Source organism: Eurosta solidaginis, chromosome 5, assembly GCF_040869045.1.
Source record: "Eurosta solidaginis isolate ZX-2024a chromosome 5, ASM4086904v1, whole genome shotgun sequence".
NCBI lineage: Eukaryota > Metazoa > Arthropoda > Insecta > Diptera > Tephritidae > Eurosta > Eurosta solidaginis.
Window position 1 is genome coordinate 31,138,170 of NC_090323.1, and position 17,213 is coordinate 31,155,382.

The window sequence follows — 17,213 nt, forward strand, 5'->3', positions numbered from 1 at the left end:
AATGCAATATTTTGTCAAAAAAAATCAGCTAGGTTGAGCATGGATCGAGATATTAGGAAAATTAATTTTAATTTGGGAATATTTCAATCCATTTTTAACTAACTTTACGGTTACCTAAAGACTTGTAACTTAGCACATAGTTCGAGACCCGGTGACAATACAATTTATAGAAAACAAAGTTCCGCTAGGTGGCATGCTAATTGAGATAACTACAAATCCTTGAAAAACGAGGGGAATCTTGCGATCGATTTTTGAGTAACTTGCCGGTGAGCTAGAGATTTGGAGACATTACAATGCAAGTGAAAAAAAAAACTGCTATGTGACGCACGGATCGAGATATACAGAAAATTAATTTTAAAATGGAAATTTTGCGATCGAATTTTAACTAACTTCTCGTTGATCCAGAGACTTGAAACTTAGCACATAGATTGCAAGTCGATGGCGCTATAATTCGTGGAAAACAAAATGCCGCCAGGTGGCAGACGAATCGAGATCAACGAAAATCCCTGAAAAAACATAGGGAATCTTACAATCAATTTTTGAGTATTTTCCCGGTGAACTGGAGATATGAAACTTGAGCTGTAAGTCAGAAACCGGAGACAATGCAATATTTTATCAAAAAAAAAATCAGCTAGGTGGAGCATGGATCGAGATATTAGGAAAACTAATTTTAATTTGGGAATCTTTCAATCCATTTTTAACTAACTTCCCGGTTACCTAGAGACTTGAAACTTGGCACTTAGTTAGAGGCCTGGTGGCAATACAACTTATAGAAAACAAAGTTCCGCTAGGAGGGCGCTAGTCAAGATAACTGCAAATCCTTTATAAACGGGGGAAATCTTGCGATCGATTTTCGAGTAGCTTCCCGATTAGCTAGCGACATGCAGAACCTGGTGACAATGCAATATTTTATCAAAAAAATAGGTGGCGCATGGATCGAGATATTAGGAAAATTACTTTTAATTTGGGAATATTTCAATCCATTTCTAACTAACTTTCCGGTTACCTAAAGACTTGTAACTTAGCACATAGTTCGAGACCCGGTGACAATACAATTTATAGAAAACAAAGTTCCACTAGGTGGCATGCTAATTGAGATAACTACAAATCCCTGAAAAACGAGGGGAATCTTGCGATCGATTTTTGAGTAACTTGCCGGTGAGCTAGAGATTTGAAACTTGGAGACATTACAATGCAAATGAAAAAAAAAACTGCTATGTGACGCTCGGATCGAGATATACAGAAAATTAATTTTAAAATGGAAATTTTGCGATCGAATTTTAACTAACTTCTCGGTTATCCAGAGACTTGAAACTTAGCACATACTTTGCGAGTCGATGGCGCTACAATTCGTGGAAAACAAAATGCAGCCAGGTGGCAGACGAATCGAGATCAACGAAAATCCCCGAAAATCCCTGAAAAAACCTAGGGAATCTTACAATCAATTTTTGAGTATTTTCCCGATGAACTGGAGATATGAAACTTGAACTGTAAGTCAGAAACCGGTGACAATGCAATATTTTATCAAAAAAAATCGCTAGGTGGCAGCGGATCGAGATAGTAAGAAAACAAACTTTATCTTGGGAATTTTTCAATCCATTTTTAACTAACGTCCCGGTTACCTAGAGACTTGAAACGTGGCACTTAGTTAGAGGCTTGGTGACAATACAACTTATAGAAAACAAAGTTTCGCCAGGTGGGCGCTAGTCAAGATAACTGCAAATCCTTTAAAAACGGGGGAAATATTGCAATCGATTTTCGAGTAACTTCCCGATGAGCTAGAGACATGAAACTTGGGCCGTCAGTACCTGGTGACAATGCAATATTTTATCAAAAAAATTCCACTATATGACGCATGGATCAAGATATTGAGAAAACTAGTTTTAAATTGGAAATCTTGCAATCGATTTTTAACAAGCTTCCTGGATATCTAGAGACTTGAAACTTGGAATATAGTTTAAAACTCGGTGACAGTGCAATGTTTGATCGAAAAATTTGAGCTACAAGTCGAACTAGTTAGAAGATTAGGCCATACCTTCATGGCTAGCCTCCTGAGTGTTGCACGTTGTAGAATTCCACCTCGTTTAAGGCCCAACTCAATGCACGTCCTTGTATACTTTTAGGCGTATGCAACTTTCACCACGATTCTTTTAGACTTTCAGGCGTATGTGAATTTCACCACGATTTTCAACTGTGCAAATTAAGTAGCTGACAAACGAGGTGGAATTCTCTTGTTATGATGTACATTCACCAGCAATGAAAATTCACCACATCATCAATTGTGTTGAACTTACTTCCTCAACAATTAGGGCTGGCCACATTCAACACGGCGGATACAGACCACAGCTACAGCAAAGCAAAACTTGACAACAATCGTAGCCATGCATTGGCTACTTGGTTACAATGGCAACTACAGCTACAGTGGCAGCGCTGTTTCGAACAGCTGATGTATTTTAACATTTCATTGTCAAAACAAGCGTCCCGCCAAGTTGATTGGAATTCTGCAAATAAATTAAAAAGTCAGCTACATGAATTAATGGAAATAAAATAACTCGTTCTGTATACTGTATAAATCTGATATATTTCTACGATCATTCTACAATCAACAAATTCATTATACTCTAAATAGCAAGCTGCGATTGAAATTCTGCAAATAAATTAAAAAGTCAGCTACATGAATTAATGGAAATAAAATAACTCGTTCTGTATACTGTATAAATCTGATATATTTCTACGATCATTCTACAATCAACAAATTCATTATACTCTAAATAGCAAGCTGCGATTGAAATTCTGCAAATAAATTAAAAAGTCGGCTACATGAATTAATGGAAATAAAATAACTCGTTCTGTATACTGTATAAATCTGATATATTTCTACGATCATTCTACAATCAACAAATTCATTATACTCTAAATAGCAAGCTGCTACACATGGTTCTGGCCTCTGGTATTACCATTGGAAACTGGTGGAGCTCAACGTTCTTGGAATTGTAATTAAATTTATATATAGACACTTCCACGAAACCAAATCCCAAAAAAAAGTGGAGGGAGAATAAAATGAGCGAATTTGTGCAAAATATCAGCAATTTTGTGGCTACTATTGCTAAGATATCCCACATCACTTATTTAGCAAATGAAATATTTATGATGTGCAAAAATAGACGATGGTGAGTTCGCCCTGTGAACCTGACGCGAGAAGAAGAGGGATTTTTCAAGACATGCTTCCAACAGTTGCAGGAAAAAGATAAAGAGCATTTTTTTAAAGTAACGCGGATGAGCACAGAAAACTTTAATTTGTTATTGACGGTACTTAGGGAGAAATTGCGTCGCTTCTCGAACAGAAAAGCAATATGTCCAGAAACGCGCCTGGTTATGACATTGATGTATGTTTGTTAGTTGAGTCTTTGTAAAAGGCAATACATAATACTTTTATATATGTATATGTGGATAATTTTAACATATATTTTTAGGTTCTTAGCTCAAGGCTGTAATTATAATCTTCTAGCTTGGACTTTTAAGATAGGTGTGTCAACTGTAAAGAAAGTTATATACGAAACATGCGATGCCATTTGGGATGAGCTACATATCGTATTGTAACGAATGTTAGCAGCACTGAGCGATGCTATCGTCTCTAAGCCGATGCTAACCAGTGACGTGAATGCACATCAATAATTCAATCATTATGTATCTACATAAACGAATAAATAATTGCGTCTACACATATGTACGTATACGAACATCTGAGCGGCAATGCACAAATACATGCATATATCTTATCTCAGTGGTCACAAGAGAGGGCAATAATTTGTGCACGTAGTTGTGGCTGGCGATTTTGTAGCCGAAACAACTAGTAACTTCTGGAAATCGAAGAGCCTAGAAGTGTGCAGCGTAAACTATAAAAGCAGTGCAGGCGAGTAAGAAGTAATTCAGTTTGATTTGAATTGTCAAGCAGTTACGAGTAAGACGATATCTAGCGAGCAATAGCACTATTATTTTGAAAGTCAGTTTCCTTTAAGCTATCAGTTTGGTTATTAAGCTATTCGTTGCACAGTTTGAGTGTTATTGTGAAGTATTTTAATAAAGGCCATTTTTCCATTTTCAATATTAGAGTTATTTATTCAACAGTTTAGTGATTCGAACTTAGCAGAGGATTGCAAATAAGAAGATTTGCAGGAAATTCGTTACAATTGGTGTCAGAAGAGGAATTGTTGAATAAATTCCGAAGATTGGGAATACAACTTGGACATGGCAAAGTTCAGTGAATTGAAGATCCAGCAACTGAAAAAGGAGTTGGAGAACCGTGGATTAAATACAACCGGCAATAAGATCGAACTTCAAGCACGGCTACGAGTCGCAAGGAATTGATGTGGACGAGTATGCCTTTTATCCTGATGGGGACGAGACAACAACAAAAATTGAAGAGAAAAATGAAACATCGCAGACAGTTACGAGCACAGACTTGAACATGATATTGGCTGCAATAGCTGCTCAAACATCGACAGTATCATCAATGTCGTCACATATATCATCCCAACTAGAAGCACAAGAAACACGTATGTCAGAAATGTCGACACAGATTACATCGAAGATTGAAGCACAAGAAACGCGTATGTCAGAAATGTCGACACAGATTACATCGAAGATGGAAGCACAAGAAACGCGTATGGTAGAAATGTCGACACAGATTACATCAAAGATGGAGACACAACTGAAAAAACAAGAGGCACGCATAACAGTACAACTCGAAGCGCAAGAGGCGCGTATATCATCAAAACTCGAAGCACGTATGGACGAGAAAATAACGCAGTTTGAGGAAAAAATCGAAGCCGAGGTGGATGCTTTGAGAGGTCGTATACAAGAGTTGCAATTAAACCGCCCAGCTGTTTCAGCAAGCAATCCAAAGGTAAAAACACCATCCTTTGACGGTTCTGTTCCTTTCCAGGTTTTTAAGCTACAATTTGAGAAGACGTCGGCAGCTAACAACTGGAATGCTGAAGATAAAGTTGCAGCTCTGTTCGTGGCATTGAAAGGGCCAGCAGCCGAAATCCTACAGACGATTCCCGAAGGAGAGCGGAACAACTATGAAGCATTGATGGCCGCTGTCGAGAGACGTTATGGAAGCGAACACAGGAAACAGATATTTCAAATAGAATTGCAAAACCGCTACCAAAAAGCTAACGAGACTTTGCAGGAGTTTGCTTCGGACATTGAAAGATTGGCTCATCTTTCAAATGCGGATGCACCTGTGGAATACACGGAAAGAGTGAAGATTCAGAGCTTTATAAATGGCATAAGGGATGTGGAAACGAAGCGGGCTATATACGCAAACCCAAAGCCAACATTCGCAGAAACGGTGTCACAAGCCCTGATTCAGGAAACAGCGTCGCTTCTGTGTAAGCCAGTTTTCAAAGCACGCCGTGTGGAAGTAGAAAGGCCAGAGTGGGTAGACGCAATATTGGAGGCGCTGAAAGGATCGCAAAAGCGGAGTGAAAAAGTTATCAAATGCTTCAAATGCGGGAAGTCCGGTCACATTGCACGTCATTGCGATCTTGGCCTTAATAGTTCCAACAATGTGGGTGGACGTAAACGCAAAGCTGGAGGAGATGAGCAAGAGCGTGTCGAATGTAAAGAACGAAAACTTGCCCCCGCCTATTGAATGTCCTATGATATCTGTGTTGCAAATTGGTAGAAAATGGAGCAGTCTTACCGTCAGAGGCAATGTCGATGGCGAGGAGCGTGTACTGACTGTAGATACGGGCGCATCTCATTCCTCGATTCGATCTGAATTAGTCAACAGGAGAGTTATACCGTTACCTGGAGCAAGGTTGCGTACGGTCACAGGCGAGTATAACCAAGTCCAGAGAGAAGTGATATGTGAAGTACTGATTGGGAAGGTCATGGTTTTACACAAATTCGTTGTGGCGGAGATCGTTGATGAAGTCATATTGGGAGTGGACTTCTTGGTTGACCATGACATCAAGATCGATATGCAGAAAAGGGTGATGCTTTATAAGAACCAGGATGTGCCAATTAACTTCAGTTTGGAAAAAGGTTTCAGCAGTAATCGAGTACTGGTGGAGAAAAGTCAACAAAGGCCACGAAAGTCAAAGGTAAAGGTTGATGAAACGAATGGGCCAAACAAAGCGAAATCAAAAGTACCTGCGACAAAAACACCGGCATTGACAAACCCTAATGGACGCACTAAAACGACTGCAAGAATTTTGCAGGAAGCATGCAAGGGTGGTTTCAAGCCATCGCGCACTTCTGTTGGGAAACGGCGGAACGATACTGTCAAGCCAATCCGTTAAGCGCAAGCTCTGCGAAGTAGTTCATTGGTCAAACAACAGAGTGTGAGGAAACGACTAAGGATAATGAGTAGTAAGATCAAACGCAGGTACAATGAGAACAATAATTCGGAAGGGTTCTTGGAGGGAGATTTGGTACTGTTAAACAACCCTCTCCGGCGGAAAGGTGTTCCAGCCAAAATTCGGTGCATTTGGGAAGGCCCGTACAAGGTTGTGAAGAAGATCAGTAATTCCATCTACCGCATACAAACCATTGGGAAACCACGAAATAGAAAGGTGGTTCATTTGGAGATGCTAGCGGCGTTTAGATCGAGAGATTTGTCTGATCGGGACGATCAGACTTAGGTGGAGGGCAGTGTAACGAATGTTAGCAGCACTGAGCGATGCTATCGTCTCTAAGCCGATGCTAACCAGTGACGTGAATGCACATCAATAATTCAATCATTATGTATCTACATAAACGAATAAATAATTGCGTCTACACATATGTACGTATACGAACATCTGAGCGGCAATGCACAAATACATGCATATATCTTATCTCAGTGGTCACAAGAGAGGGCAATAATTTGTGCACGTAGTTGTGGCTGGCGATTTTGTAGCCGAAACAACTAGTAACTTCTGGAAATCGAAGAGCCTAGAAGTGAGCAGCGTAAACTATAAAAGCAGTGCAGGCGAGTAAGAAGTAATTCAGTTTGATTTGAATTGTCAAGCAGTTACGAGTAAGACGATATCTAGCGAGCAATAGCACTATTATTTTGAAAGTCAGTTTCCTTTAAGCTATCAGTTTGGTTATTAAGCTATTCGTTGCACAGTTTGAGTGTTATTGTGAAGTATTTTAATAAAGGCCATTTTTCCATTTTCAATATTAGAGTTATTTATTCAACAGTTTAGTGATTCGAACTTAGCAGAGGATTGCAAATAAGAAGATTTGCAGGAAATTCGTTACAGTATACTTATCACCTCCGAACCGAGCAGAACTTGCCATAATTGCCGAAAAATTCTTTATTAAGACAGAAATGCCGAATTGCTTAGGAGCTATTGATGGTAAACACATCAATATTGTACGCCCATCTAAGAGTGGGGCCTTGTATTTCAATTATAAAAAGACTCATAGCATCGTTCTTATGGCAGCATGTGATGCAAACTACCTCTTTACATATGTAGACATTGGTGCTTTGGGGAGTCAGAGTGATGGTGGAGTCTTTGCCCGAAGTTCCTTTGGAAACAAAATATTGAATGGAACATTAGAAATCCCTCACCCTACCAATTTGCCAGGAACAGCTATTAATTTTCCATATTACTTTGTTGGGGATAACGCATTTCCGCTTAAAACAAATTTAATGCGTCCTTTTCCGGGTATACATTTAAGTGATGATAAGGAGAAGTACAATATTGTATTGTCCAAGGCTAGAAGTACATATTGAGAATACATTCGGCATTCTGGCAAGTCGCTGGCGAATACTACTTACAACATTATCGGCTTGTCCAAAGAATGCAGATACAATTGTTTTAGCTACATTGGTTCTACATAACTTTTTAATGCTACAACATGATAGAAACTACTTCACGCTTGAATTGGTGGATCGAAATGAACATAACCGCGAAATTTCTGGACAATGGAGAGGCGAAATAAATCCTTGGAGTCGTTCCAACAGAGTTGTAAACCGTTTTTCCTCTCATGCTTTTGAATTACGAAACAGCCTTAAAGAATTTTTAAATACAACTTTCTAAAAAAAAGTGCAGCAAAGGGAATTATAGGCAACAAGCTTTTCAAAATTATATCGTCGTTCTCTTGTCAGAAGTATAAATGCGTGTTTTTTCAATTTCACTGGTTTCATCAGTGAATGTTCTATATTAAAATCCCGAAAGCTTATACTATGGGCAACTACATTTTTTTGGGCTTTAGTAAAGCGAATATGAAAAAATTCTAGATTTTCTGAAAATAGCTAACTTTAAAACTTGATTCCCGGACATTTTGCTTTTTGTTCATTCATGCTCCTGGCAAGTTGCCGACGAACAATCCAGGTTTTCATGCCTCGACAAAAACCAAATATTGAATTGATTATTTTGTCTTTACTTTAAATACTTCTGTTCTTTGCAACTAATCGCTTTATGGCATCAATTACGCTCACCGAATGAACCAGGAAGGGGGAAATGGTGATGGTCTCTATCTTTACAAGTAATACCGAGCATTATCTTATCAGAGCCGTAATAAACTCCTCAAATCTCTTGCTGGCATTACTTGTGGAAAAGATAAAGAAACGCTCATTATCACTTGCAAAGCAATTGGCTAGCCAATTGCATGCGCGTCCCCGATATGGTCGCCAAACCTTAGGGGTGGGGAGGTAGGGATGGCCTGAAGGATTAATGTGGCCATATAAATCGTTCCCCAGATGGTCGGGCTAGCACCTTAATGGAGCTGTGTTACCGGAGCGTACCGGATCTGTATCCGGCAAAGGACCATTACATCGATAACACTCCCCAAAGCCTCCGGGGAGCAACCTTATCACTACAACAACAACAACAGGTCTGTCAAAGCACTGCCCTCAGAACCGCTACTGGCTGTCTTCTTATGTCCCCAGAACAACACCTACACAATGAGGCGAGAATAGCTCCCCCTAAGGGAGAGAAATGAAATGCTAACCAATCAGTTCCTGTTGAATACCCAGACACCTGGGCATGTTGTTGTTGTTCTTGTAGCAGTGCTTCGCCCAATCAAATTGTCATCAATATCCTCTAACGGGAGTCCAAGGAAATTTTCTGTTTCAACAGGGGTGGACCATAATGAGAGGGGCATTAGAGGCAGTGGTTCCACAATACAGTTAAAGAGATGGTTGGTGTCATGTGGGGACATATTGCAAGCAGGACATATGTTTTGTAAGAGTTTAACCTGTTACAGTATCCAGATCGAAGTTGAGCTAGAGTGACTCGCGTTTCCCTAGGGAGTGTGGGTTCCTCTTTTTCGTTCTGGATAACCGTGTCAAAGGCTTTTGACAAATTATGCACCACGACTACTATCTTTCTTTCTTGACCATAAATTCATAAAGCCAAGAAAGTGAGGTGTTCAAAATGATTGCAAGAAGGTGATACAAAAGTAAGCATTGGTTCCCCGATGACGTAGTTTATAAGTCCTGCACTGACTCGTGTTTAGGGCGTCCCCATTCAGAGTGATAAAAGTCATATTATCTGCAAGTTCACTCACTTGCTGACGTCTACACAAAACATCCTGTCAAAGATATACCCAGAATAGGCATCGTTGTTGTTATAGCGAAAAAAATCAACCATCCTCCGTCTTTTGCGGGATATTAACCAACTAAGCCCAGGCAGTATCATGACATTCCTGTAACCGATTCAAATTGACCATCGTAACTTCTTCGTATCTATATTTTCATGTTCTCTGTATATAAAGCTACGCAGCAGATGGAGGAGGTGAAAGATTCGGAACTCTTATTGTACCATTAATAATTTAGGTTTTATTACATAAAAAATAATAATCAGATGTAGAACAATACCAGCTAAATGACACTTAAAATCTATATCATTTACTGTAACACATACAAAAACTTTGCTAGGTTCATAAGCTTAATCACGTAACTTTTCAACAATTTGTTTGTATGCGTTCTCTACTTTTTCATATTCCTCATGCAATTCCTCCATACGTTGACTTGGTGTAGGTAAACGCACTCTCAACCATTCCTTATCCACTTTAGCTTTTTCCATTTTCTTAATATCATTTATATGTTTATAATAAATTGCGTTTAACCGACGCTTTACATCTAAACGATAAGCATGATAATCGTCCTTATCATAAATGTTTGTATAATATAGTCGAAGTATTTCATAAACCCGGCGACACTGACGTGAATTTAGCTGGAAAGAGATGAGCATCAGTTTAACAGGTGGTTTTTAATAGTTATTAGTTAAATTAGTTTACCTTGTACGTTTCGCGTGCCTCATGAACCATTTCTTTGTTAAATCCTTTTTTGATGACATCACTTCCAAAACTTTTTAGTCCCATACACAGACGAGCATCAATATTGTTGCGTAAACGCTGAAAATCACCCGATGGTACTTCCACTGCCATATCAATGACATTAATGATTGGTAAGTAATGTTTATAGACAGTTTTGTTGTTGTTGTTGTTGTAGCAATGCTCGCCCCACCTAATACCCGCGACCGATCACAAATTGTCATCAATATCCGCTAACGGGAGTCCAAGGAAACTTGCCGTTTCAACAGGGGTGGACCATAAGGAAAGGGGTGTTAGAGGCGTTGGTTCCACATTACAATTAAAGAGATGGTTGGTGTCATGTGGGGACACATTGCAAGCGGGGCATACATTTTGTATGTCGGGGTTGATTCTGGATAGGTAAGAGTTTAACCTGTTACAGTATCCAGAACGAAGTTGAGCAAGAGTGACACGCGTTTCCCTGGGGAGTATGCGTTCCTCTTCCGCGAGTTCTGGATATTTTTCTTCAAGTACTGGATTCACCGGGCAATTCCCGGCATAAAGGTCCGACGCCTGTATATGGAGTTCACCAAGGACCTGCTTGTGTTTTTTCGCTTCATACGGCTGGGATCTCAGGTGCCGTATTTCCTCAAAATGCTTACGGAGATGACTCCTTAGGCCCCTAGGCGGTGCTGGTTCGTCAATCAGATGTCCGTTGGGATGCCCAGGTTTCTGGGTATTCAACAGAAACAGTTTGGTCAGCATCTCATTTCTCTCCCTGATGGGGAGTATTCTCGCCTCATTATGCAGATGGTGTTCTGGGGACATAAGAAGACAGCCCGTGGCGATTCTGAGAGCAGTATTTTGGCAGGCCTGTAGTTTCTTCCAGTGGGTAGTTTTTAGGCTTGGCGACCATATGGGTGACGCGTAGCACGTAATCGGCTGGCTAATTGCTTTGTATGTGGTTATGAGCGTTTCTTTATCTTTTCCTCAGGTACTGCCAGCAAGGGATTTGAGGATTTTATTACGGCTCTGAATTCTCGTAACAATTGCGGTTGCGTGCGCACCAAAATGTAGATCCTGATCAAACGTCACACCCAAGATTTTGGGGTGTAGGACAGTCGGTAGCGTAGTGCCATCGACGTGGATGTTCAATATGGTCGACATTTGGGGCGTCCATGTTGTAAATAAGGTCGCGGAAGATTTAGTCGGTGACAATGCCAGTTTTCGCGAGGCAAAAAAACTGGAGAGATCAGGGAGATAGCCGTTTATTTTATTGCATAGCTCATCGATCTCTGGGCCTGGGCCTGTGGCCATTATTGTGCAGTCATCGGCGTAGGAAACGATTTTGACTCCTTCCGGTGGTGAATGTAGCTTAGATATGTAGAAATTAAACAAAAGTGGGGATAGGACACCACCCTGTTTAATTCTCCCCTTGTTTAATTCTCCTTGGTTTTGATGTTTCGTTTCTGAATTGCACCGATGCCTGCCGACCACCCAGATAATTTGCGGTCCACCTTTTAAGACATGGGGGAAGGGTAGACCCTTCCAGGTCTTGCAGTATTGAGCCATGGTTGACCGTATCAAAGGCTTTTGATAGGTCTAGCGCTACGAGTACTGTTCTATGGTGGGGGTATGGATTCAAACCGCAATTTATCTGGGTGCTAATGACATTTAGCGCGGAGGTAGTGCTATAGAGTTTTCTGAAGCCATGCTGATGAGGGGCTAGCTGCAAATGTGCTTGGAAATAAGGGAGCAAAATGGCTTCAAGCGTCTTTGCCACAGGCGATAGGAGAGATATCGGACGATATGACTCACCTACGTTAGCTGGTTTCCCAGGCTTTAGTAGCGGGACCACCTTGGCCATTTTCCATTTCTCGGGTATGGCAAAGGTGGAGAGGGACAGGTTGAAGACATGCGCTAAATATTTGAAACCCTCTTTCCCTAGGTTTTTAAGCATCGGCATGGCTATGCCGTCTGGGCCCACTGCTTTGGATGGTTTAGCGCGACCAGTGGCGTCCTCAACCTCTCTAGCGGTGATGGTGATTGGTGACGCGCTGAATTTGTGTTTATGTGCGTGTCTATTGGCTCTCCGTCTATTTTTGTCGACCGTAGGATGCATTATATATTGTCGGCAGAAAGCGCTCGCGCATTTTTCCGCATCCGACAGCACCTTATCGCCAAAGGCGATAGAAACTTTGTCTTTGTGCTTAGTCGGATTCGATAAGGACTTTACGGTGGACCAAAGTTTACCTACACCGGTAGAGAGGTTACAACCTCTTAGGTGCTCTTCCCATTTCGCCCGCTTGTGTTCGTCCACAAGCAATCTGATGCGTTGGTTTATATCCCTTATTTGGGGGTCGCCTGGATCAAGCTGTCTTATAAGGTCGCGTTCCCTCGCTAAGCTCGCGGCCTCCGCCGGGAAGTGGGGCCGGATTTCGGGAATTCTCCCGGCGGGAATGAAATGTGCCGAGGCGGATTCAATGACCTTACGGAAGGCACGCTCCCCTTGGCGGGCGTCTGTCGGGATAGGGAGGGCAGCAAAGCTGCTGTCTGTTGAAGATTTATATTCTTCCCACTTTCCTTTTTTGAAGTTTATGAAAGTGCGTTTTTCGGTGACGATGACAGTTTTGTGCCAATGCCAAGTTTCTGGAATGGTGGTAGCCCTAATACTTAACCAATGCGCGGTCGTATGTGTTGAGGATATGCGTAGTACTCATATGCAGTGGTTTAGCCAGTGGTTGCTGACTGATAATCACCATTATCATTTTTATACTTTTCATAGCTGTAGGAATATACAAATTGATATAAGTTACTTATTGAAGTAGCATATTTAGTCAACATACCATACAAAGAAGCTCCATTGCGGATCATCAACATCAATATAGGATGCTGCATCAACGAACCATAATATAAATGTCTGCAAACGACTGAAGAATTTTAAGAATGCCGGCACCTTGTAGTCACAATGATATATCGAAGAAGTGCTCTTGTCCGTCTTCATCAGTAACACTCTGTTCGGTTATTTTTTCACCAAATGGTTGAAACTTATCTGCTTTATCTAGCGTTTCCAAAAACTCATCCATATTAACAAAAACACAGCCATCAGGTAATTTTTCCGCTATCGGTCGCACAACTACAACAGCCTTTATATCTCCGCCTGATAGTTCATCATCTCGACTGTCATATTCAATGCCAATATATGTAAATATGTAGAGGACCAGCAGTGTATAAAATACGCACACATAAACCTTTATATCCGAATATGCTTTCAGATTCACCAAATATTTGATGTGCCATCATGGGATGAAATACAAGGCTGTCATCTTCCAAATCTTGTTTGCGGCGTACTTGAATATGCGAAACATATAACTTTCGTGTTGTTTATGTTAAATATTTTGTATAATGTGGATGACTTACTTAATTTAAATTCCACATCTTGGACTGCATCCAGTACGAGGTCCACATATTCGTGTATATCCGCCATCCCTGTTAAACAGCGCGCCCTCAAGGAATTTGTTCGTTTATCCCTGGAAGAAATGGTTGTGTAGGGCAACCCTTTCAGGTTGCCAGCGCAATATATAGCTTGTCCAAACCCAATTGTCAACCATTTTATAACTAAAATTTTCAATTTGTTAAACAAAAATAGAAACGCGCAACAAAATTTCAATTGGCAAATCTGCTTACTTCGAAAATTTTAAATTCCTTTTCCCCAATTATTGTTCTCTCCAAGAGAAAATAATTGGGGGAATATTTCCATGGGAATAAAAAATATGGAACCTCCTTTCGGTGGAAGCGATTGGAGTGCTGCCGAATTTCTAGCATTTGGCCAACATACAATAAAACATGGTGCTTAACATGAATTGAGAAATGAAATTTATTAATTTTAACAGTCTTGTAAAGTAAAAGTACATTTGTACCCCAGGTACTCATACTACAAACTTGAATTGAAAAAAGTTGTTCTACAACCATTTGGACAATATAAATAATTAATAATATAAAAAAACGTTCTTGAAATAAAGTTTTTGTCAACAGGTTTATGTATACCTGTGAATACAAAAGTAGGAGCAACAAATATACGCAAATGTTATGTTAAAAAACTTTGCGAATTTATCGGAAAACGTTTATAAAATCGGTTAACAAATTTTCGTTATACAATTTTAAAAATTTAAGAAAATAACATAGCTGATGAAATTGTTGCTGCAATTTTTGTATGCACAGATGTATGTACTTTAGGTAGTAATTTGTAAAAAATAGCAAAAAGTGTTGCACTACCATATTTATATTATTCAATTTTTTTTTTAACTTTTTTTTGTGTATTAAAATTGATTTTGTTCATAAAATTTGTTCTGCAAGTTAAGGAAAATTCTCTTCCATCCATTTCCGCGATATAGCACAGTACCAGCAAAAGTAAAAGTACCTAGAAAGAAATCATTTTTTCCATGCAAGTGTGGAAAATGCCCATTATATGTATATAATCTGGGTTTTGAGGACTATAAAAATTAAAGAAAAAGGAATTGGCATGCAGGCAGGTTGAAGCCATGTCATTCTTGGATAATGTACAAGCATTAAAAATAAACTTTTGTAGCACAATCGGTAATGAAAGTGAAAGTACCAGTGTTATTATCCCATCATCAAAGGACTCAACCCCACCACCTCGCAAAAACGATTCTCCACGGCCTAGCGCCGTTTTTTGAATTATGCGTAAAAACTGGTTTTCGTACGCCCTTAGACCACTAATAAGCCTTTAACTTAGTTGGATATATTTCAAGTTTTTTTGAAAAGTGAGAAGAGCGGGTCATTTATTTATATAACCTGCAAGAAATTGAAAATCTATCTATATCCAAAAGTTTTATGAATGGGCTAATGGTAAGAAACCCAGATTTTATACACAATTAAGATTTTAAAGGTATCCGGATACTTTCATAACTCGATTTTTGTTCTAGTGGAGAAAAGGTATAAGAAAATAAATATTTCTGCCCAGGTGGTTTTACTTTTGCCTTTTTGGAAGCACTGCGTTAAAAATTTACATATTATTTAGGTGGTTTTCAATTTCATAGAATACCAGTGCCGACACTTTAGCCTCAATTTCGTTTGCAACGTTCTTCGGAATTCCGGATTCCTTTATTTTGCTGGCCAAAGTTTGAAAATGTAGAAATGTAGAGTCCAATTCTTTTTCTTGAGTACAAAACGCAGAGCAAGTATTTTTAATGCTTTGAGAAGCAAGTTCCAGAAAATCGTTAAACTTTTGCTGAGTTTCCTGTAAAATAAAATTTTTACTTTCTTAATAAAGTTTACACCGTAAAATGCATAAGTACAATGAACTCACTTTTCGTGCCCTTGCGCTAGGCCGTGGAGAATCGTTTTTGTGTGGTGGTGGCGTTGAGTCCTTTGATGATGGGGAAATGATACTGGTGCTTTCACTTTCAGCATCACTTTCATTACCGATTGTGCTACAAAAGTTTATTTTTAATGTATCAAATTAAATTCCACCGCTTTTTGCATTGTTCCTCTACATTTGAAATTGAAATTTACACCACATGAAGAAATAAATCTCAAATATGTATACTAACCTTCACTTTGCATAGCAGAGGAGACCTGCCTCCATGCCAATTCCTTTTTCTTTATGTTTTTATAGTCCTCCAAGCCCAGATTATATATAATGGGCATTTTCCGCACCTCTTCAATTAATTTTTCATCTATATCCATATTTAATTTGTTGAAATTGTAGCAATCTATGTATGTAATTCAAGTTTATGAAGAAACAATTTTTTCATATTTTTTCAGGTAATTGTTCGCTTTAGGGTACAACTGCTAAAACTCGTCCAAAAATATCGGGAGAGTTGTGAAAAGACGCACTTTGGACCCAGGATCACGAATCCGAAAGCGGAAATTAAAAATTATATATCTGTGAAAAGATATTGCCAAAAAACCGAAAAATGGCTCCGTAGCGCTCCGAAACCGGGGGTGGGATCCATAGTATTTTTGCGCAGAACGCCTTTCTGCATTGGCGGCATTCGGCAGCGCTTATAAAAATTACCCTGGGTGGGTCCAACACCGGTTTGGAGACCAAAACTATATCCGCGCAAAACACTTTTACCCACAGTTTTTCTTGTGGGTACCACAAAATCATCAAAATCACAACAACCACATGAAAATTTTCGGGTTTGTGTGCAAATGTCTCCGAAAAGAAATAAAATGTCTGATTTCCGCTTTCGGATTCGTGGTCCATGGATCAAGACGCGTCCTCTGACACCTCTCCCGATATTTTTGGGCGAGTTTTAGTAGTTGTACCCTAAAGTAAACAATTACCATATGTATTTAATTAGCGAACTTTGCTCATATTGCTTTATATAATGGTTTTTGTAATTGACATTAGAGAAAAATTGTAAGTTTACAAACGGCGATGGTTACTAAGACATATTTCTGAATTTCACTTCTTCATCAGCTAGCTTTTCGGGAGCTGAGCGTTGAGCTCGGATCTCCAACATTCATATCAGTGCAAGCCTTTTAGCTGCTAAGCCATATGAATGTCCCGTTGTTCGCTGTACAATTGGTCTCTAAGAGTTGCCTTTTTGTTTATATTCCTTTTGATCACCATGTAGGCACATACACTCTCAATGATCCAGAGCATTGCCGTGAGAATTAAGCGTGAGCCGGAGCTGTAAAACTCACTGAAAGACGGCAAGTGTTGTTAATTTTTAGTTCTGTTCTGCCATGAAAAATCCAAAATGTTTGTTGTGCCTACGGATAAAATTTTGCAATGTCGACATATCAGTAGCGGATCGTGAGCTTGGGTGTGTGTGTGTGGGGGGGGGGGGGGGGGGGAGAAATGGTATCAAAAAGTTTCATAGCGGTTTCAAGCGGTATTCATGTAAAAATTGCCGTGCATCGTGAAATGCCAAAATTAAGTATTGAACATTGAAAACATATTTGTTTTCTTTGGATATTTC

At 39.6% G+C, this 17,213-nt stretch overlaps 1 protein-coding gene and 2 pseudogenes across 1 annotated transcript; 2 read left to right on the forward strand and 1 right to left on the reverse strand.

Moving 5' to 3' along the window:
- Positions 1-2,578: 2,578 nt before the first annotated feature.
- Positions 2,579-7,063, forward strand: LOC137233778 (RB1-inducible coiled-coil protein 1-like). The gene is made up of 2 exons (XM_067757142.1): positions 2,579-3,386; positions 3,474-7,063. The coding sequence occupies exon 2, from the start codon at positions 4,469-4,471 to the stop codon at positions 5,657-5,659; it is 1,191 nt and encodes a 396-aa protein (XP_067613243.1). The 5' UTR covers positions 2,579-3,386; positions 3,474-4,468; the 3' UTR covers positions 5,660-7,063.
- On the forward strand, positions 5,696-8,268 carry LOC137254139 (uncharacterized; annotated as a pseudogene).
- A 1,510-nt stretch (positions 8,269-9,778) lies between these two features.
- Positions 9,779-16,202, reverse strand: LOC137251797 (histone acetyltransferase type B catalytic subunit-like; annotated as a pseudogene).
- Positions 16,203-17,213: the final 1,011 nt, after the last annotated feature.